We start from the raw sequence: 18,683 nt of genomic DNA on the forward strand, positions 1-18,683 counted from the left end.
TGCCTTCCTCTTCCCATTGCTTTTAGCAATAAGCTCCTCATCATAAAATTTGGGGTTCAAAGCATGTGCTAAAGTGTGCAATAATGTATTGAAATTGTTCCACCTATCAACAATGATTTTCTTGATCAAACCAGCAAAATGATCATCAACAAACAAAAGTTGTGGAGACTCCTGCGAAATGATTTCCATAGTTTTCTCAACCATGGAATCCATGCCATCATATAAATCTCCCAAGAAAGGTTGGTCAGTGTCAGCACTCCGGAGAAGCTCAAATGCAGGGGTTGTGAACTTTAGCAAGAAATCTACCTTGCTCCACCAATCCTCATCAAGGCACAATCTACGCACCATAGATCCCCGCTCTAAATCTGCTTGTCTCCACTCAATCCAAAGTTGACTCACCACCATAGAAACTAATGCATGCTTAACCTCAACAAGGCGGCGCAACATCACGAAGTTTGAGGCATATCTTGTCTCAGCAACTTTTAACAACTCCAATTTGGAGTACTCTCGAAATATGGCCTGAGACTGGTGGTGGTTGGTGATGAATTTGATAATCTCCCTTGCTTCCCCTGTGAGTTCCTTTATCCAGGAAACTTTGTTGTCGATCTCCTCTAAGATCAGATTCAGATTATGAACAATGCATGGTGTCCAAAAGATGTGGTCATACCTCCCCTCAATAATTAAACCTGCAACTTTGCAAACCAGTGCATTATCCGTGATAACTTGCACCACCTTTTTAGGCCCTATTTGTTCAATAGCTTTTATAATAACATCAACAATGTACTGTGCATCTTTCACCTCTCCTGAGCAGTCTTCTGCCTTGATAAACATTGCTCCTTTGGGGGAAGTGGCAATGATATTTATCAATGGTCTGCGCCTCATATCTGTCCAACCATCTGAGACTATGGTAACCCCAGAGCTACTCCAGGAAGAACGAATTGGAGCTAAAATGTCCTCCACAAGGTCCTTCTCATTTCTGAGAAGCTGGGTTCTGACTTTCTCATAGTTGGGCCCCTTGTACCCTTGAGGAGCTTTCTTAACTGCCCTTATCATATCTTGCCAGTAAGGAGAGCGAACAACATTGAATGGGATACCACATGCATAAATGCACCTAGCCACTCTGGAATCAGTTTCTTCTCTTGCTTGCACATTCACCAATCTAGCAATTCTGCTATCCTGAACTGAAGGGGATGCCCCTGGACCTCTGGCATTTTTGGGCGCTGGTTGTTCATGTTGTTGAGTGTGACCAGCTCTCCTCTTTCTTGCTTCAACTACAATCCTTGGCTCAATGTTAGATGGAGCTTGAGTAAGCTCATCATGCCTTCTCTTAGTACCATCCACCTCATCTTGCTCTCTTTGATATGCCCTCCTTGCCAACGGATCTGATGTTTTTGTGCAACCTGAAATCCCCTGTCCTCCTCCATGCAATAGATGCGCCTTCACTCTTGGGTAGGAGCCCTTGTACATATTATTGCAAAGATTGCATCGCCATTCGCATGAGCCACCACATCCACATCTTTGAAGCTTCGTCGCATGCCTCCAAAGAGGATAATATTCAGCCCTTGGGTTGGCCCTAGGGCTTGAACTTGCAGCTGCACTTTGGCTGGAAGCCATTGCTGCAAAAATAAATTAAAAAAACAAATCTGTAAATAAAAAAGTTAAATAATAAAAACGTTTTTCATATTTTTGGCTGTATAAACCCTAGAAAAATTGAAGAAATAGTAAGAAAAAACTAAGAAATGAATGTGGCTTACCCAAATTAATTTTTTGTGGCTGAAACTACCTTAAAATGCCAGAAAAGAGGAGAAATATGGCTGTAGCTAAGCCAAATCTGCTGCAAAAATAAATTTAAAAAACAAATCTATAAATAAAAAACGTTTTTCATATTTTTGGCTGCCTAAACCCTAGAAAAATTGAAGAAATAGTAAGAAGAAACTAAAAAAATGAATGTGGCTTACCCAAATTAATTTTTTGTGGCTGAAACTACCCCGAAATTCCAGAAAAGAGAAGAGAAATATCGCTGTAGCTGAGCCAAATCTGCTGCTACTGAAATCTCCTGCTGAAATCTTTCTCTTGCTGCTGAAATCTCTTTCTCCTGCTGCTGAAATCTACTTTGCTCACTGCTTAAAACGCCCTAGCTGAAACAACTGCCAGTCTCCAAGAGAAACGACTTGCTGAATAGTGTGATGAGAGAATGAGACAAACTGCTCTTTTATAACTTTAGAATAGGCTTCTAGAATTTACCGGAAACCTAAAAAAAATTTAAAAACAAATCAAAAAAAAAAAATTTAAAAACAACACATTAAAACTGGGAAACGTGGCTTGTACGGCCTGGAAACGCGTTTCCGGCCGTACTGCCACGTTTCCGTTTCGGGAAACGTGGCAGTACGGCCAGAAACGCGTTTCCAGGCTGTACCGTACGCGTTTCCCAGTTTTGTTTCCGTTTCCTGCCTGAAACGACCCCTCCCCCCACGTTTCCTGCAACTTAGCCGAGCTCTCAAGGATAATATTGCTACAGCACAGAACCAGCAGAAGTTGTATGCTGACAGGGGTCGGGTGGAGACGCAGTTTGAGGTAGGGGACCTGGTCTACCTACGATTACAGCCATACCAACAATCGTCATTGAAGCAGAAGGGGGATGAGAAGCTCAAGCCCCGCTTTTATGGGCCATACAGGGTGATACGCAGGATTGGACAGATTGCATATGAGTTGGAGTTGCCCCAAGGCAGCAAGATTCATAACATTTTTCATGTATCATGCCTGAAGAAGGCATTGGGGCAGCATGTGACAGTGACAGATGAGCTACCACCCACAGATGATGAGGGGCATTTGGTGTTGCAGCCAGAGGCTATTATTGATACCAAGGAGAGGCAACTGCGAAGCAGGACAGTCCGGGAATTCTTGGTGAGGTGGAAGAATTTACCGAATGAGGATGCCACTTGGAAGAGTGAGAAGATCTTGCAGCATCCATCACTTCAGTTGCTTGAGGACAAGCAACATTTTGCCGGGGGAGACTGTAATATTCCTAATTAGCCATGGCTAATTGGAATATTCGATTTTTCTCAATTTTTCCTTCTATAGCTATTTATAAATAAAAAGGTGAGGAGAGGGGGACATACTCAATTCATGAATAAAGACACTCCCTAGTAGCACAACATTGTAACTTAAAAGGTGAGCCAAGGGGGGCCAAAGGACCACGTAGAAGAGGGGGCCACGTAGACACTTGAAGTGACTGCGCAGATGGTGAGAAACACGTGGCAAGAGGAAAGCTATATTGGAGGAGGTGAGCCTTGGGATTGAGAGAGGCCAATGCTATAAAGGAGAGAGGAGCCTCCTCATTTTGGCATTCGATTATGAGCATTTGAGCTAGTCACTTCGACTTGGAGCACGCTGGCTATTTAGCCTGTCTGCAGCACTGTTTAGTGCACTGAGTGTCTCCGTTCGGAGATCTCACCCTTAGCCCCGGGGGACTTCGAGTGCCTACTCGGGCAAGGTATTTTCAGCAGTCTTTTTGCAGTAGTTTTGATCTTTGGCATTGAGGTGGAGCTGAGCATTGGAAGACTGCGCAGTCTTGAGAGAGAGGGACGCAGTTCTTTTGGGAGCAGTTCTGGATTGAGGATTTGTGTAGGAGTTGAGCTGGGATATTAAGCAAGGGATCAGCTCTTGCATATTGGAGTGGATTGGCAAAGTTTCAGGCAATAATTTGGAGGATTCTACTCAATGGCAGCGCAGGGCCTTGAGGGATTGCGTGATTCCCCAAGGGGGCGATTTTCGGGGGTCGGCCATTTAAGAAAAGCTTTCTGAGTTTTTCTGGGTTTTCTAAGTAGGGGCGGATTCCAAAGTTTCAGCATTTTCTGAGGAGGGGAACAGCCCCAAATCCACATTTGATTTCCAGCAGTAGCAGCAGCACGGCAGTTTTCCAGCAGCATCCACACAGAGGCCATTCCTTTGTTATTCTGAGTGTATTTCTTCACTTGCCTGGTGCAAGTCGAGGTGCCATCCTTCTGATCACCTCCTGTACTCATTCCATCAATCAGTATAATAAAATGGCTTAGCATTTCTCTCTGCATTTCTCGAGTATCTGCTTATATTTCATGCTTATATTATTATATGTTACACCACTGTTATTTTTATCATTTTGAGTTTCCCGGTTATTATATTATTTGTGTGTATTTGGTTGGAGTTTACTGGGGTTTGCGGGAAATCTCTGAAACAAGATATTACACAAAATGCCCCATTGCTACATCCCACTGAAATCCCAAGCCTTGTTGCCTCTCCAAAAGGGCCCACCATTTGGAGAACCCAACATAGGTCTACCTAGGAGGGAAGAGCCCTGAATGACTACCCTAACAATCATTTAGAAAGATCATGAACTGCTGGAGCTATCAGTTGGGACAAAGGAGAGCGACCAAGTGGGTTGGGGTTGAGGTTGTCAACCTAGAAAGATTGCCTAAAGAAACTTTCATGTTAAATTGATAAATTATGAAGTTGAAGGAACATTACCATCTTATCAGCTATTAGTAAGGAGAATTCCTGTCATTTAGAGCAGGTTTTCATATCAATTATACTCAAACAAAAAGGCAGAAAAACCAGCACTAATGATTAAGTTTGTTTTTGGAACATGTACATCAAATGGACAAAATAGATGCTGTGAAATATTTTTATATATATATATATATATATATATAAAGAAAGTATATATGGACTAGATAGAGCCCAGCAACGAGAATCGCCAATCACAATACTGATACATGCCCCAGGCTTGGCTGAAGAAATGGTAAACTTGTTCCGTAAGTTGATATTCTTGTAATAAAAACTCCATTTGCAACTCTTAAAGTTTGAACTTCGATATAAATTGAAACATTACAAAGCCATTTTTAACCAGCATGCTTCTATGTCAATCATGTTTTAGATGGATTAAAGTTTAACTTAATAGAACACCATAAACGAAATATATACTTACCAGCATCCCCAAAAGCTTCCTGAATTTCTTGATGTAGGAAATGAACAATGTCCACAAGTTTCTCCATCACCTGCAACACAAATAATATGTCCTCGAGGTTACAGGAACTGCGAGTGCAAACTGGAATCAGCAGAAAGTTCTGGTGTGGGTGCAGCAGCCATCCTGAATTTAGGAATCAGGGTGCAGCCCCCTAATTTTTCATATAAATATAAATTTCTATGTAAAAAAGAAGAAATGTCAGGAAAAAACAGAATTTTCAGCATTTAGAATTTAAACATTTTGATACCAATCTCATTTTGAATTCAGAAATTAGAATTCGACATAGCATCCTATGATTCTAAAAAACTCTGAAATTTCAAAATTCCAAATTTGTAACTCTTCTGTAAACAAAATCAGTATTCAAGATTTATGCATAGTATGATGTAAACAGTAAACACAATTCATGATTTCTATAAAACATCAAAATCGTAATTTGATGAAGTAAGACATGATGAATATGAATCAGAAATTGCAACGAACCATAAGTCAGTAGAGCAGACTCGTCATTCAAATTAATAGATTAAAATCATAAATTAATAGAAAAATGAAACGCTAGTAGATATGGTATATCCTACTACTTATAGCCGTCACCCTTCGCATCCTCCAATGGATAATCTGTGAATCTGTCCTCGTATTGATCATAAGAAGCAACATGGCCAGTTCATGCCTCCTACCAAGAATATAATAGAACATCTCATTACAAATCCACACAAGCATGACAAATCCTCAATACCAAAAGAACCACTGGAAGAGGAGGCCAAAGAGTTGTTGGACATCACGCATTCAGAGGTATCCAACTCCACATCTTCGAGATTCACATTCCACAAACTTGAAGACACATTTCAACATTCTCGTTCTACTGAGAGAAGAAGCTAAGATTTGAATCAATGTACACAAGATCTTTGCCTTTACTGACTGGATAAGCCAATTAGTTATAAAATAAAATAGAAAAATTAAAAATAAAGTTACTAAAAAAATTGATATATAAAAGTTTAAAACCCTAAATATTCCCAATAAAGTAACCCCTCTCCCCATTCTAAGACAAAACAATTTGATTTTTCCAACTTCGTTTGTATTTCCAAGTTTGGACATACACAACATGTACATATCATAAATGTATGTAATGCATACATATCATGCCAACGATTACACACTCAATTTGCTTTTGTACGATGTTTATAATATTATATATTATGTCTTGACTCTTATGGCTAATATAATATATTAATGGGAGATCTCTTATCGTGTATGTTTTTAAAGTTATGGATCGTATTGATTCTTGAAATCTGAATTTTATATTTTTTTGGTACATGGTTTTTCTTGACAGTGTGTGTGTGTGTATCATTTCCCAATATTTGAATCCTTACTTTTTGAAACATCCAGCAGATCTGTATCCAGATCCAGATCCTCGTAACATAGATGTAAATTGGTATTGCATTTGTCTCATCTAGTGATAATTATGTCATTTATGGTGCAGTACAAGAGAGTCCTGCTCATCAAAAACCTGCTGAATTCTTTCCAACATCTGGAGGGTACCATCAAAAATGTCTCCCAACGTGAGCACATTTGTAACACAAGTTTGTAGCAAAACAACTAGTCAATGTGGAAAAATAATTCAACCCACCAAGCCTGATCAAGAATTTTAGCTTTAAAGCACACTTCATTTTAAGTGTTTCATTGCCACTTGTTGACATGATGTGGTTACTCTTCACTTGTGGCCACATGTTGATCCACTGTATTGAGTATAACTCTATCGAGCTTACATCTGATACCTAACTAACCCATTTGTTGCACTTTCTACATTTTACTAGATTGACCTAGTCAACCTCTTGGTGCTAGGGCCCTAACCCTAAAGGATTTGTATAAATACAAACATGCATTCCTCATTTGTATTATCTCATTCAAGTGAATTCATTCATTTTTTCATAAGGGCATCTCTAAACAATTTGTTGTAGTGTGTTATTTCATTCTATTTGTGTGGTTGGTGTTGAGAAATCAAGGGCATTATACAAATTAGGTTCTTTATGAAGATTTCTCTTAGACTCTGACATTTACTTGTGATTGCTCTTTTCTTCTTATTAGTTCTTCTTTCAATTTATTATGTCCCTTTCATCAAGGCAAATTCCAAACAAAGAAGATCACAACAAGGGGCACAAGATGTAGACACTCAGCCAAGGCAAAACCCCTATCTAGGGGAAAACCCAGTCCAACTCTTCCACTAGTAAATCAAGATGAGACGATCCCTTTAGACCTAGACACGACCTTCCTCCAAACACCAAGTCAACCCTTCTTCCTTGTAGAAGACCCCTACCAAAGTCTCCAAGTGTCAGCTTCCCAGTTGCAGCTACAATCCAAAATTTTCGCCCCTAGTTACAAATTTTCAGCCCCCAACAACAAAGTTTTGGATGTGCAGTAGATTCAGAATTTCGGCCCCAGCTACAATCCATAAACTTCACACGTGTGATATATAGATTGCCCAAGAAGTTGATTTAGGTCTTCCTGTTAGAAAATCAGAAAGGCAGTAAAGATTTTCTTATTCTTGATAATTACTTGTGATGTTTCTTATTATTACAATTCTTTATATCTTCTTTCTTTAGTTCATCAAGCAATTCCCAGAAGTAGCAACACATAAAAAATAGACACCAGATGTAGGCACATGCCACGGAAAAACCCCTCTCGAGGGGAAAACCCAGTCAAGATAATTCTTCCTTTCAATAGTATTCTTTGAGACTCTTCACCCTAGACCAAGACCAGACCTTTCCTCCACGCCAAGTTAGCCTCCCAGAATTTCGACCTCTTTCAACTATGTCGCAACTTACAGCAACTGGCAACTTCCGACAACAGTGAAACTTGGAAGACTTCGATCTTCCAATCCAGGACACAAAACAGAGAGAGAGATAACAAAATTTCGATTTTCCTTGTCTCCTTAGACTTCCCCAAACTCGCATTCACTTCGGCTTCCCAGCAACAGACTTTGTACCTTTTCCCAGCTATAAGAGAACTTAGCACTTCTGCCCAGCGACAAGATATTTTTGCACTTCTTCTAGCTATAAGAGAATTTGAACTTGATGAAAGAATGGTGCTCCAAATGAATTCGATGACCTTCCTTTTATAGGCTTCTTGTGGGGTCGAATAGGGTCCTTACGCCGACTTGATCTTCTCTTAGGCCGACATGGTGTGGAAGTTACATAATTCATATTTAACTCAATACTTAACCTTTTTACATGATTCAAAAGCCCAAGAAGGGTCTCTTTAAATGTACAATAACTCTATAGACTCAAAATAAATCCTAGAAGTCCTCGATGGGGACTTTGATCTAAAACATCTTGACCCAAGCATGAAACCCATGCTTTAATAAGTCACAATAATAATAATACCAAATTATTTTCTTTATTCTTTTGACAAGTTTATTACATAAATGACTCAAGTACATTATTGAAGACCGGAGATAGTTACATTTTCTAACACTTCCTAACTTCTTCCTTCCTTCTCCAGCTACTTCGCTCTTCCTTTTTGCTTCTTTCTCTTGTAGATCGAACTTCATGAGTGAATACTTCAAATAGGTCGAGCTACCTCTCTATATATAGCCTTTTTGTTGGGTCGAATAACTCTAATCCAGGCTGACTTCATGAGGACAGGACCGACTTGGTGTGGAGGTGACAAATGACCTTTTTGACTCAAAAAATAATTATTTTTACATGATACAAAAGTCCAAGAAGGGTCTAATAAAAATGATAATGACTCTATTGACTCAAGACAAAACCTAGAAGCCTTCAATGGAGGCTTTGACTTAGAAAACATTTACGCAAGCATGAAACCCATGCTTTAATAAGTCAATTTCTTTTACGATAAAATTTATTTTTCTTTCTTTTCATTAGATACAATTATGAAGACCGGCACTAGTTACATTCTTCAACAGTTGGTTGTTCTTGGACAAAATATCATATGTGAAGCAAAGTTGTCAGATTCGGACTTGGCAGAGACTCAGCGAGCCTAGGACTTGGAAAAACTCAACAACTTGACAAAGACTTGGGATATATTTAGCAAAGATTCTCAACGAAAAAAATATATATGGTAAAATTTTATGCACAAAAAATATACTACGACATCTGAATCCATATAAGTTACAAAACCCTAGTCTATGCAAAAATTCATAAGAACATCTCATAAAATATTATAATACAATATTTGACACTCAAGATTTGAATGCAAAATAGTGAAATAAAGATGATTCCATGATCATATTCACAAATAGTACTCAATTTAACTAAACTCATAGCCTCATAACATAATTAGAAAATCAAAATAGGCAACCTCTCCAAGCTCAATCTCTAGTCTCATGCATGACTACAAGAATACCTAGAATAAGGCCTCAAGGTGTTATTGTAACCATCATTAGAATGAAGCAACAACTATGATGCAAGTGTACTTGGTGTTTTCATTTGAGATAATGGAACACTACAAAGATCCCAAATCTCTTCATCAAGCCTATAGGATGACATCTCAGCCTATAAACCCTTATCATACGGGCCAACTAATGTAAACTAGAAGAAAAAACTATGTTACTAAACTAAATGGTAAACCCTGAACATGTAATTGCCCACTTACTTGAATTTTGAATGTCGAGAGCCTGAAACCTCCTTCACACAACAATCGGTGACGCATTAAAGCCTTCTTTACGCTGCAACTAGTGATCACTAATGATGATGAAGCCTCCTTCAATAGCCCTCCTAAATGATGATGAACTCAACCCCCTTACAATAACAGCACACAACGCTCTTCTAAGGAAGAAATGGCTATTGTAAATATATGTAATGAGAAAGAAAGAGGAGAGAATAGTCTTTGTAAAGACTTCTACCTTCTCAAGCACTTCATTTCCCTCTCAAACCCCCTCTACAACAAGTATTACTTGGTCCAATCACACATGTAGGGTATTTTTGGTTGTTTTTTGATCGGTTAACCTTGGGTTGGACTTCCAAGTTTGAGGCCAAGTCTCTCGAGTCTGGAGACTCTAGTGAGTCTCCATTGAGTCAACATTGTGGGGAGCCTACCAATGAAGTTTCTGGGACATACTTAGCCCAAAGTTGACTCGACAAAACTTTGCCAAACTCAAGAGTCCAAGAAGAGTATGACAACACTGATGTGAAAACTTTATCGTTATATATATATATATATATATATAGAGAGAGAGAGAGAGAGAGAGATAGATATATATAAGGGTTATAAAATGTTGGTTTGATTATTGAATTAGGGTTTGTTGAAACGATCACCATAGATCTACTATCTTCTTAGGATTTCAACATAGTATTAGAGCTAGAGTGGACTCTTCTTTCTCCATCTAGCATTTTTCAATTCTCCACTACCTGCTACTAAGTGCATTAATTTCCATTAGGAAAAAAGGCCTCTCAAAGTTGTCCATTCACTGGTAAAGGAAGGTATTCTCCTTCAAGGCTCTCTAAATGATAAGAATTAAATGTTTCCCCATTTAAAATTGTGTATGGTCCTTGCCAAAAACTATCAAATTTTGTCAGCATCTCGGACTTTCCTTCCTCTTATCCTACAATAGAATTACACTTCCTTCTTCAAACTCCCTAGACCTATCATTCTAAGCAAATGTGTTCTTAACTTTCTCTTGATTCTTAGCCATTTGATCATAAGCAAAGCGTCAAGGCTCATCTAATTCAACCAATCGATCAATCCTAGCTTGCACGACATCCTTTTCATCGGTATTAGATTGCAATCATTGGAGCATGGATAACAGCAGAAGGATTGGTAGCTTAGCTTCTAGCCCATATACCAACTAAATGGGAATTTTCTCGAAAGATGCCTTAACGATCTACCCAAAGTGTGTATTTGATTTTATTGTCCCAACTCTTCTTATTTTCCCCAATTGCCTTCTTAATAATGGTCATGAGATTCGATTGTTGCATTTTCCCTGGCCATTTCTTTCCAGATAATGATTAGAAGAATGGGCCAACACTATCCCATACAAAAACAGAATGAAACAAGGTTGATGGAGTTGAAGATATTTATCAAAATCTTAGATGGAACTCCAAATTTGGTTATAATTATATCTTCAAGAAAACTTATCACAACATCTTCATTTGCCTTTTTGGTCGGTATAGCTTCTAGCCACTTCGCAAAGTAATCAATGATAGTCAGAATCCACTTGTGTGTTGAGAAATCTATAGGGCTACAATTAGGATAATTTCTTTTAAACTTGATAATTGCTTGTGATGTATTTTTAATTTTTCTTGATTATTAGCTTCTTCTCTTATTATTATGTTGTTCTTATCATCAAACAGCTACCAAAACAAGAAGATCAACAATGCACAAGAACACAAGATGCAAGTTGCACGCCATGGCCAAAAACTTGAGAGGAAAACCCACAAATCTCTTCTCTTATACATTCTTCAAATGACGAATTCCAAGACCAAGACCAAGCCAGACCTTGATGATGTGCTTCTTCTATACGAGTCAAACCTAGTCAAATCTCTTCCAACTGCACAACTTCGACCCCCGGCTATAGAATTTCGGCCTCCACTGCAGGTCTGAAATTTTCAGCCCTGCAACAATTGTTGCTTCCACACTTGTGAAATTCACTAGGGCTTCCAAGGCTTCCTTTGACCTTCACTTGGGTTGCTTCTCCTTCTAGGGCTTGTTGGTGACCTAAGAGTCCTTTCTTTGACCTTCTTTCGACAACTTTCACAACTTCAACCTTGCAGTTGCAAACCCTAGCCTTCCTTCATCCTATCCTTCTTCACTTGCCTTTCTTTTGCTTCCCCTTTGCCTAGATGATGAGAAGTGAGTGAGTGTCCATAAGAGGTCGAGCTCCCTCCTATATATAGACTTTCAAGAACGACAGGCCCTAATGAGGCCGACTTCTCAGCTGTCAGGTCGACTTGGTCTTGAAGGGTATTTTGACACTTTTAAAAACAAAAACAAAAACATTTTGACATGTTACAATGTGCCCAATGGGGTCTTCTTCATATAAAAATGACTTGATTGACTTCCTGACACTAGGACAAACCCTAGAAGCACTCAACAGGTGCTTGACCTCTATAAATAAAATGACCTTGACCATCAAACCCATGCTACAAAAATAACAATAATAACTTTCCTTTCTTTTTACAATATACAAGAACCAAGAGAACATTTCATATTTATGAAGACGAACCTAGTTACACATTTCAACACTCCCTATTAACCTAGGGAGGTATTCATAATGGTACATGGGCATTCTCAAACTAAAGAGATCTCATAAGAAGAGTCGGATTGGTAAGCCATATCATAAGCTACCATTTCAGCTTATCTCTTTGCATCATACCAACTAGCATTGTCACATAGCAAGGCCTTGACTAATAGCTCTATCTCTCCACAATATCAGAGCACAATGTTGCGGAACCAACCACTGATAGACACCATCATCATTGTCTCTCAAGGCACATACCCCACCCGGGTGTTCAAAGGGTATGTCCTTTTAGGACAATTCCGTCTTGGAATTACACATCCTCAAGGAATTTCCTCTTCGACTACTCTTGGATGCCCTACCTCATCCTCAAAGAGTATTGGAAACCAAATGCTTACCCAATCCTCCATTCTTTCTTCACGAAGTCAAGACAAGAATGATGTGTCTATCTCTCCCTCTCAACTAGGGAGGATATATCAACCAATCCAAGCTTGTCTCTCAAATACAAAAGCTTCTTATTAGGAACAGATTTTGTCAAAATGTCAGTTCCCTGCTCATCAGTGGAGATATATTGTAGTTGAAACCAATGTTATCAAAACCAAACTAGTGATCAAACCGAAAAACCTTGTGAACTCGAAATCAATCGTTACCAGTAAAAAACCGGAAACAAATAATAATAAAATCACTTTACTAAAAACACATAAAATATTAATATTTTACAGAAAAACATATATATTCATGTGCATCCATATGAATCCAAACCATTTATACACAAATATGCAAAAGCTAAAATTTACATAGCATTGGGTGCACATAACCAAAATAGCATCGAGTGCAATCCATCTCTGAACCAAAAATACATCAAAAAATAGGCTCTAGATGGGCTTTAGCGTCCAAAAAAAAACATGCTACAACAAATGCCTACATATCATCAAAATCACTGCCTATATTGGGGTCTTTGCCATCAATATAACCATCTAGGCATTAAAATAAGATAGAAAGAGCGTAGCATGTCATGTCAAGATTTTGTTTGAGTGATGGCTATATTTTTAATAGAGGAGTTCAACAACCAATGCCACTATCATCAAAGTACATAGAGGGCTTGGTGCTTTTTATTAAATACTAGTTCCATATGCTCATACATGACAAAATCCAATTAAAACATTGCAAATCTTGAAAAACTCCCCAATCTTGAAATCTCGAAAAACTCTTTAGTCTACTAGATTTTGACTGATATCTAAAATTGTTAAAATTGGCAATTAGGGCCAAACTCCACGTGGGTCATCTTAATTATGGCAACTGATATTTTTCTTGGATCCATCTCATCGAGAGGTGTAGGATTGATCTAAAGATCATCTGATTCTGATAAGTATTCATGGAGTTATGAATTTATTGGTGTTATAAGACAATTCGTCAAGGTCGGCCAACAACTAAATAACACCCACATGTGCTCAATAAAAGGAGATGACTTGAGAGTCATTTCACACACACTTCTCTCTTGAACCCTCTCCACTCTCTTTGGGTTTTAGTGGAAGAGAAATCAAGGAGTGGAAGCCCTAAACGCAGGAGGGAAGGAAACCTACACACTGCCCTCTACAAGCCCTAACGCAGTCATAAGGAGGATGCCCTAAGGATGATCTAGCATTTATTCAAGAGAAGAGGCTTCTATACGCTGCCTAAAGGAGCCTAGCCGCAGTCCTAGGATGAAGAAATAACGCTATGGAGGAGTCCCTAATCAAGATGTACCTAGCCACAGTCAAGGAGGATTATAACATGCCCTAGCCGCAGCATAAGGAAGCTGGAACAACGTGGAATAGGAGAACTATTTTGGGGTACGAGTTGCTGGAATAGGAGGTCGAGTATGTGGTGTACTAGGCCAAGCCCTTTATGGTTAAACGTTGTTGGTTTAGGCACTGTTTTGAGGGACCTAAGGCTACAGGAATCCTTTGTGCTAGGTCGCAGGCCTTAGCACCACAATAAGGCTTGCATAGGGGCAAATTAAGGGTTGATATTGGCCCTAGGCAGCAGCGTAGCAAAGGAGGTGTCTCTTAAGGGTGTACCACAGTTTTCCAAAGGGTTGTTCAAGGACTATGTGAGGAGTTTAGGGTTGTCCTAGTGCCCTAACCAGAACAGTCACAAACAGCAGTATATAAACATATTTAGAGCAGCGTTTGTTTGGTGTGTTGGCAGCTAGATACATGGGACAGCAAGGTCACTTGGTGGAGAAAGCAAATGGGGCAGCAAGGCTATGATACTTGGTGGAGAAAGCAATAGGACAACAAGCTATGACATGGTACAGCAAGGCTACAATGGGACAACAGCAATAGCATGGTGCTGCAAACTCATTCAAACAGCAGCAAGGTACAACATGCCATATGGGACAGTTAGGCAATGGTGCTTGGTGCAGCACGCAAATGAGACAGCAAGGCTATGATGTTTGATGTAGCATAGCAAATGGGACAGCAAGGACATGGTGCTTAGTGGAGCATGGTACATGGGACAGTAAGCAATCATGGTGCAACAAAGAGATGCAGCATGATGGGCACGGTAAGGTACAGGATGAGGCAGCACTGGTGAGTGTAGCAAGATGATAAGTTATAGCAAGATGTTGCAGTACCGAAAGGCGCAGCATAAGGTGCAGCAGTATGATAATGAGGTCCAACATAGTGATGATGGGTGCAACATGGTGCAGCGCAGTGAGGTGCAGCACTATAATGGGTGATAAAGTCACCTGGGAGAATCAGTTGAAGCAGCATGTCTTCAACCGAGTTCATCTACCTCATGCATCATCTTCTTAGAAATGATCTATGCTCTTATTAAGATAAGTCAAAGTGTTGACTTCTGTTGTAAATGTACTCTCTCTCTCTCTCTATTGAACTATTGAAGAACATATAAGAAGAATTGATCAAGGGTTTCCCCACATTGGGGTTTGTCCCTGGCTAGAGCCACATCTTGTGTCCTCTTGCCATGGCTTGTCTTCTGCGATCTATGTTTATGTTGTATCTACAATTTACTTTAATGCTAATGTGATTGCTAATCTGGAAATAATATTGAGCTAACTGTGAAAATTGAAATAAATTGCTCTAAGCATAGAACATACCTAAAATTAACATGGGATCAGAGCTGAGGTGAAGACAAAGCCCAAGCAAGAGTGAAAGAGCAATCACCGAAGATTGTTGGGAAAGGACAAAAGGCTCAATGGGTTCCTCATCCCTCTTCAAATTCACCAAGGGTGAACTCGAAGCAGAGAACATTATCAGAATGGCGCAACGGAAGTTTCTGATGGCCTACAGATCACTTCAATGGGAAGTCGGGATCTAAGGGTGGAAGGAAAGGTAGATGCCTTATTTGTAATAAGTTCGGCCATTATGCTAAGGAGTGTCCGAATGGTAGGGACACATCACTTGATGATGATAACGATCATTCCAGGGACATCTTCAATGATCAGAGGAATGGCAGGTAATGCAGGTCATCAAGGAAACGGTCGACTCTTTAAGAAAGCAAGGAACCCCAGGTATGAAGAATCAAATGTTGTTTCTGATAAGATAAAGAAGCGTTATCTTGTACTGGCCCTCTCCTTCAGACTCTTTGGGAATCTGACTTATTGATTGTAGTGCTTCAAGGCACTTCATCAGATAGAAGGGTGCTCTCTCTAACTTGGTAGAGATGGAAACAATTGTGAGATTATACTTGGAGTCAATGCCACCTATCCCAGAAAGGGTGTAGGGAATGTTACCCATCAAGTGAATGACGGTAACTCGATTCATTTACAAGAATCTCTTTATGTACCTGATCGCAAGAAGAACCTGGTGTCCATTCAGGAAATGGAAATCAAAAGGTTTCTGGGTGGCATTCATCAATGGAAAGGTACGTGTTTGAAAAGGAAATTTTCAAAGATGCTTTTACTCATGGGTTCAGGGTTGGCAATTTGTATCAAGTTGCAAGATGGTCCATTGGGGATCATGTCAATTGACATATCTCATCTATAACACCGGAGGTCTACTTATAGGACCCTACCCGATGTGAGTCAGATGGTGACTGGGATGCCTGAATTCAAAAAGCGCATGAAGGTACATGTCTGAGATGTACCAAAGGAAAATATTACAAGGGGATCATTCCCCTCATGTAGCAAGTCCATAGGCTTGGAACAACCCAAGGGGTTTGAAATTCATGATCAGGAATCTCATGTATGCAGGTGGAAGAAAGCCCTCTATGGCTTGAAGCAAAACACCCCGAGCTTAGTATGAGAGGACTAATAGCTGTCTGATGAAGCTGAGATTCACTAGGAGTGAAGCCGACCCAAAACCACTGCTCGAAGGTTGCAGATGATAAACCTCTCATACCGGAAACTTTTGAGGACGACCTCTTTCTAACAAGTGCAGACCCTCTCATTTGCAAAAGTAAGAGGGAGTTGGATTCCAAATTTGGAATGGTGAACAACAAGCCCGTGACTACCTCGATGGAGCTTAACTTTCAGAAGTTATATGGTAGGGATACCGAACCTGATTTGGGAAATTCCTTTGAGTTTCACAAACTCATACTAGCATTGATGTTCTTGGTGAACTCCCATCCGGATATATGTTTTGCAGTTAGCATGGTGAGCTCATATATGGTCGAGCCTCACTAGATTGGTGCCAAGGATCTTCTGAGATATCTTCGAGGCACAATCACTCATAGATTGAGATACATTGTCGGAAATATGAAGCTGCATGATTATTCGAATGCTGACTAGGTAGGCAGTGTGGAGGATCACAAGAGCACTTCTAAGTGCTGGTTCTCTTTGGGTTCTTCTTCGATATCCTGGATGAGCAGGAAGCAGAAGTCGGTTGCTATAAGCACTGCTGAGACTGAATACATAGCTACGAGTATGATCTTGTGTGAAGCTACCTGGTTGTGGAAGCTCTTCAGTGAGTTGTTTATACACATGATGGATACCACCGTGATCTTCTGTGTCAACCAGGGGGGGATTCGATTGTTGAGGAATGTCGTATTCTATTATTGCTCCAGCATATAGACATCAGATATTACCTTATCTAGGATATGGTATGTCGATGAGCGAGGATATGATACATCAATGAGCAAGGAGGCTCCATCGCATTGAGACTGATGTACAAGTCGCAGAAATTCTGTCAAATCCCCAAGGAAAGGTCAAATTTGTGACTTTCCCGAACGACTTGAAGTCGTTGAGAGACCCTCTTATGAGGGTCCTGCATGATGCATGCATTGAGCTCTCGGAGCTATGGGGGGCTTAGGGTACTTCTTGGAGCAACAAGTGACCATAGGGCAACTCACCCTCCCCTAATGGTGCATTGTGTACAGGGTGAATGGTTCAACCATCCCCTGCGATACTCTGTGGCGACTTATGGACAAGATGAGTGGTTCTCCTGTCGAGGCATCCTACCCATGCAATCTGGGACTCATGGGGAGTACCTCTCATCTGGCCAATGAGCAAGGAAATGGGGTTAGGGACCATAGTAGTACTATTGATGGACGCATTGTTGTATCTACCATACTCCCTATGCTAGGATGACCTCCATTGATCTGGAATCAAGGAAACTGATCTAGGATCGGTATGAGTTGTTTGAGACACTCTCTTTCGATATTGATCTGGGATCAATTGGAACTGACTTCGAGTCAGTAAGAGTGACATAACTCTCTCTCTTGGAACTAATTTGGGATCAGTAAAAGTGGTATGATACACTCTCTTCATATGGAACTGACTTCGGGTCAGTAGAGAATGGTATGAGACATTCTCGATCAATTCCTCTTCTTCATGGTTCAACAGAACAAAGCAAAGCAGTGCAAGGCACTGATGGCAGAGATAGTACAGTCTTGCAGATGGATCAACGGATGGAGTTCTCCCTAGTTGAGAGGGAGTGTTAAAATTGGCAACTAGAACCAAACTCCATGTGGGTCATCTTATTTATGGCAGCTGATATTTTTCTTGGATCCCTCTCACTGAGAGGTGTAGGATTGATCTAAAGATCATCTGATTCCGATAAGTATTCATGGAGTTATGAATTTATTTGTGTTATAAGACAATTCGTCAAGGTCGGCCAACAACTAAATAACACCCACATGTGCTCAATAAAAGGAGATGACTTGAGAGTCATTTCACACAGGATTCTCTCTTGATTCCTCTCCACTATCTTTGGGTTTTAGTGGAAGAGAAATCAAGGAGTGGAAGCCCTAAACTCATGAGGGAAGGAGACCGACACACTGCCCTCTACAAGCCCTAACGCAGTCCTACGGAGGATGCCCTAAGGATGATCTAGCATCTATTCAAGAGAAGAGACCCTACTTCTATACGCTACCCAAAGGAGCCTAGCCGAAGTCCTAGGATGAAGAAATAACGCTATAGAGGAGGCCCTAATCAAGATGTACCTAGCCATAGTCAAGGAGGATTATAACATGCCCTAGCCACATCACAAGGAGGTTGGAATAACGTGCAATATGAGGACTATTTTGGGGTCCGAGTTGCTGGAATAGGAG

The 18,683-nt window shown here is 40.1% G+C and overlaps 1 protein-coding gene across 3 annotated transcripts in view; it reads right to left on the reverse strand.

Moving 5' to 3' along the window:
• LOC149228178 (protein PSK SIMULATOR 1-like) overlaps positions 1-18,683 on the reverse strand; it is a 242,561-nt gene that overhangs the window by 112,311 nt on the left and 111,567 nt on the right. For all 3 annotated transcript variants that reach the window (XM_089378086.1, XM_089378084.1, XM_089378085.1), the window contains one exon: positions 4,964-5,033. In XM_089378086.1, coding sequence (XP_089234212.1) covers positions 4,964-5,033 — 70 coding nt within the window. The remainder of the gene's footprint in view (positions 1-4,963; positions 5,034-18,683) is intronic.

The sequence above is a fragment of the Pinus tabuliformis genome, chromosome J, assembly GCF_031772625.1.
Source record: "Pinus tabuliformis cultivar Carrire ecotype Pingquan chromosome J, CPIR1, whole genome shotgun sequence".
Taxonomy (NCBI): domain Eukaryota; kingdom Viridiplantae; phylum Streptophyta; class Pinopsida; order Pinales; family Pinaceae; genus Pinus; species Pinus tabuliformis.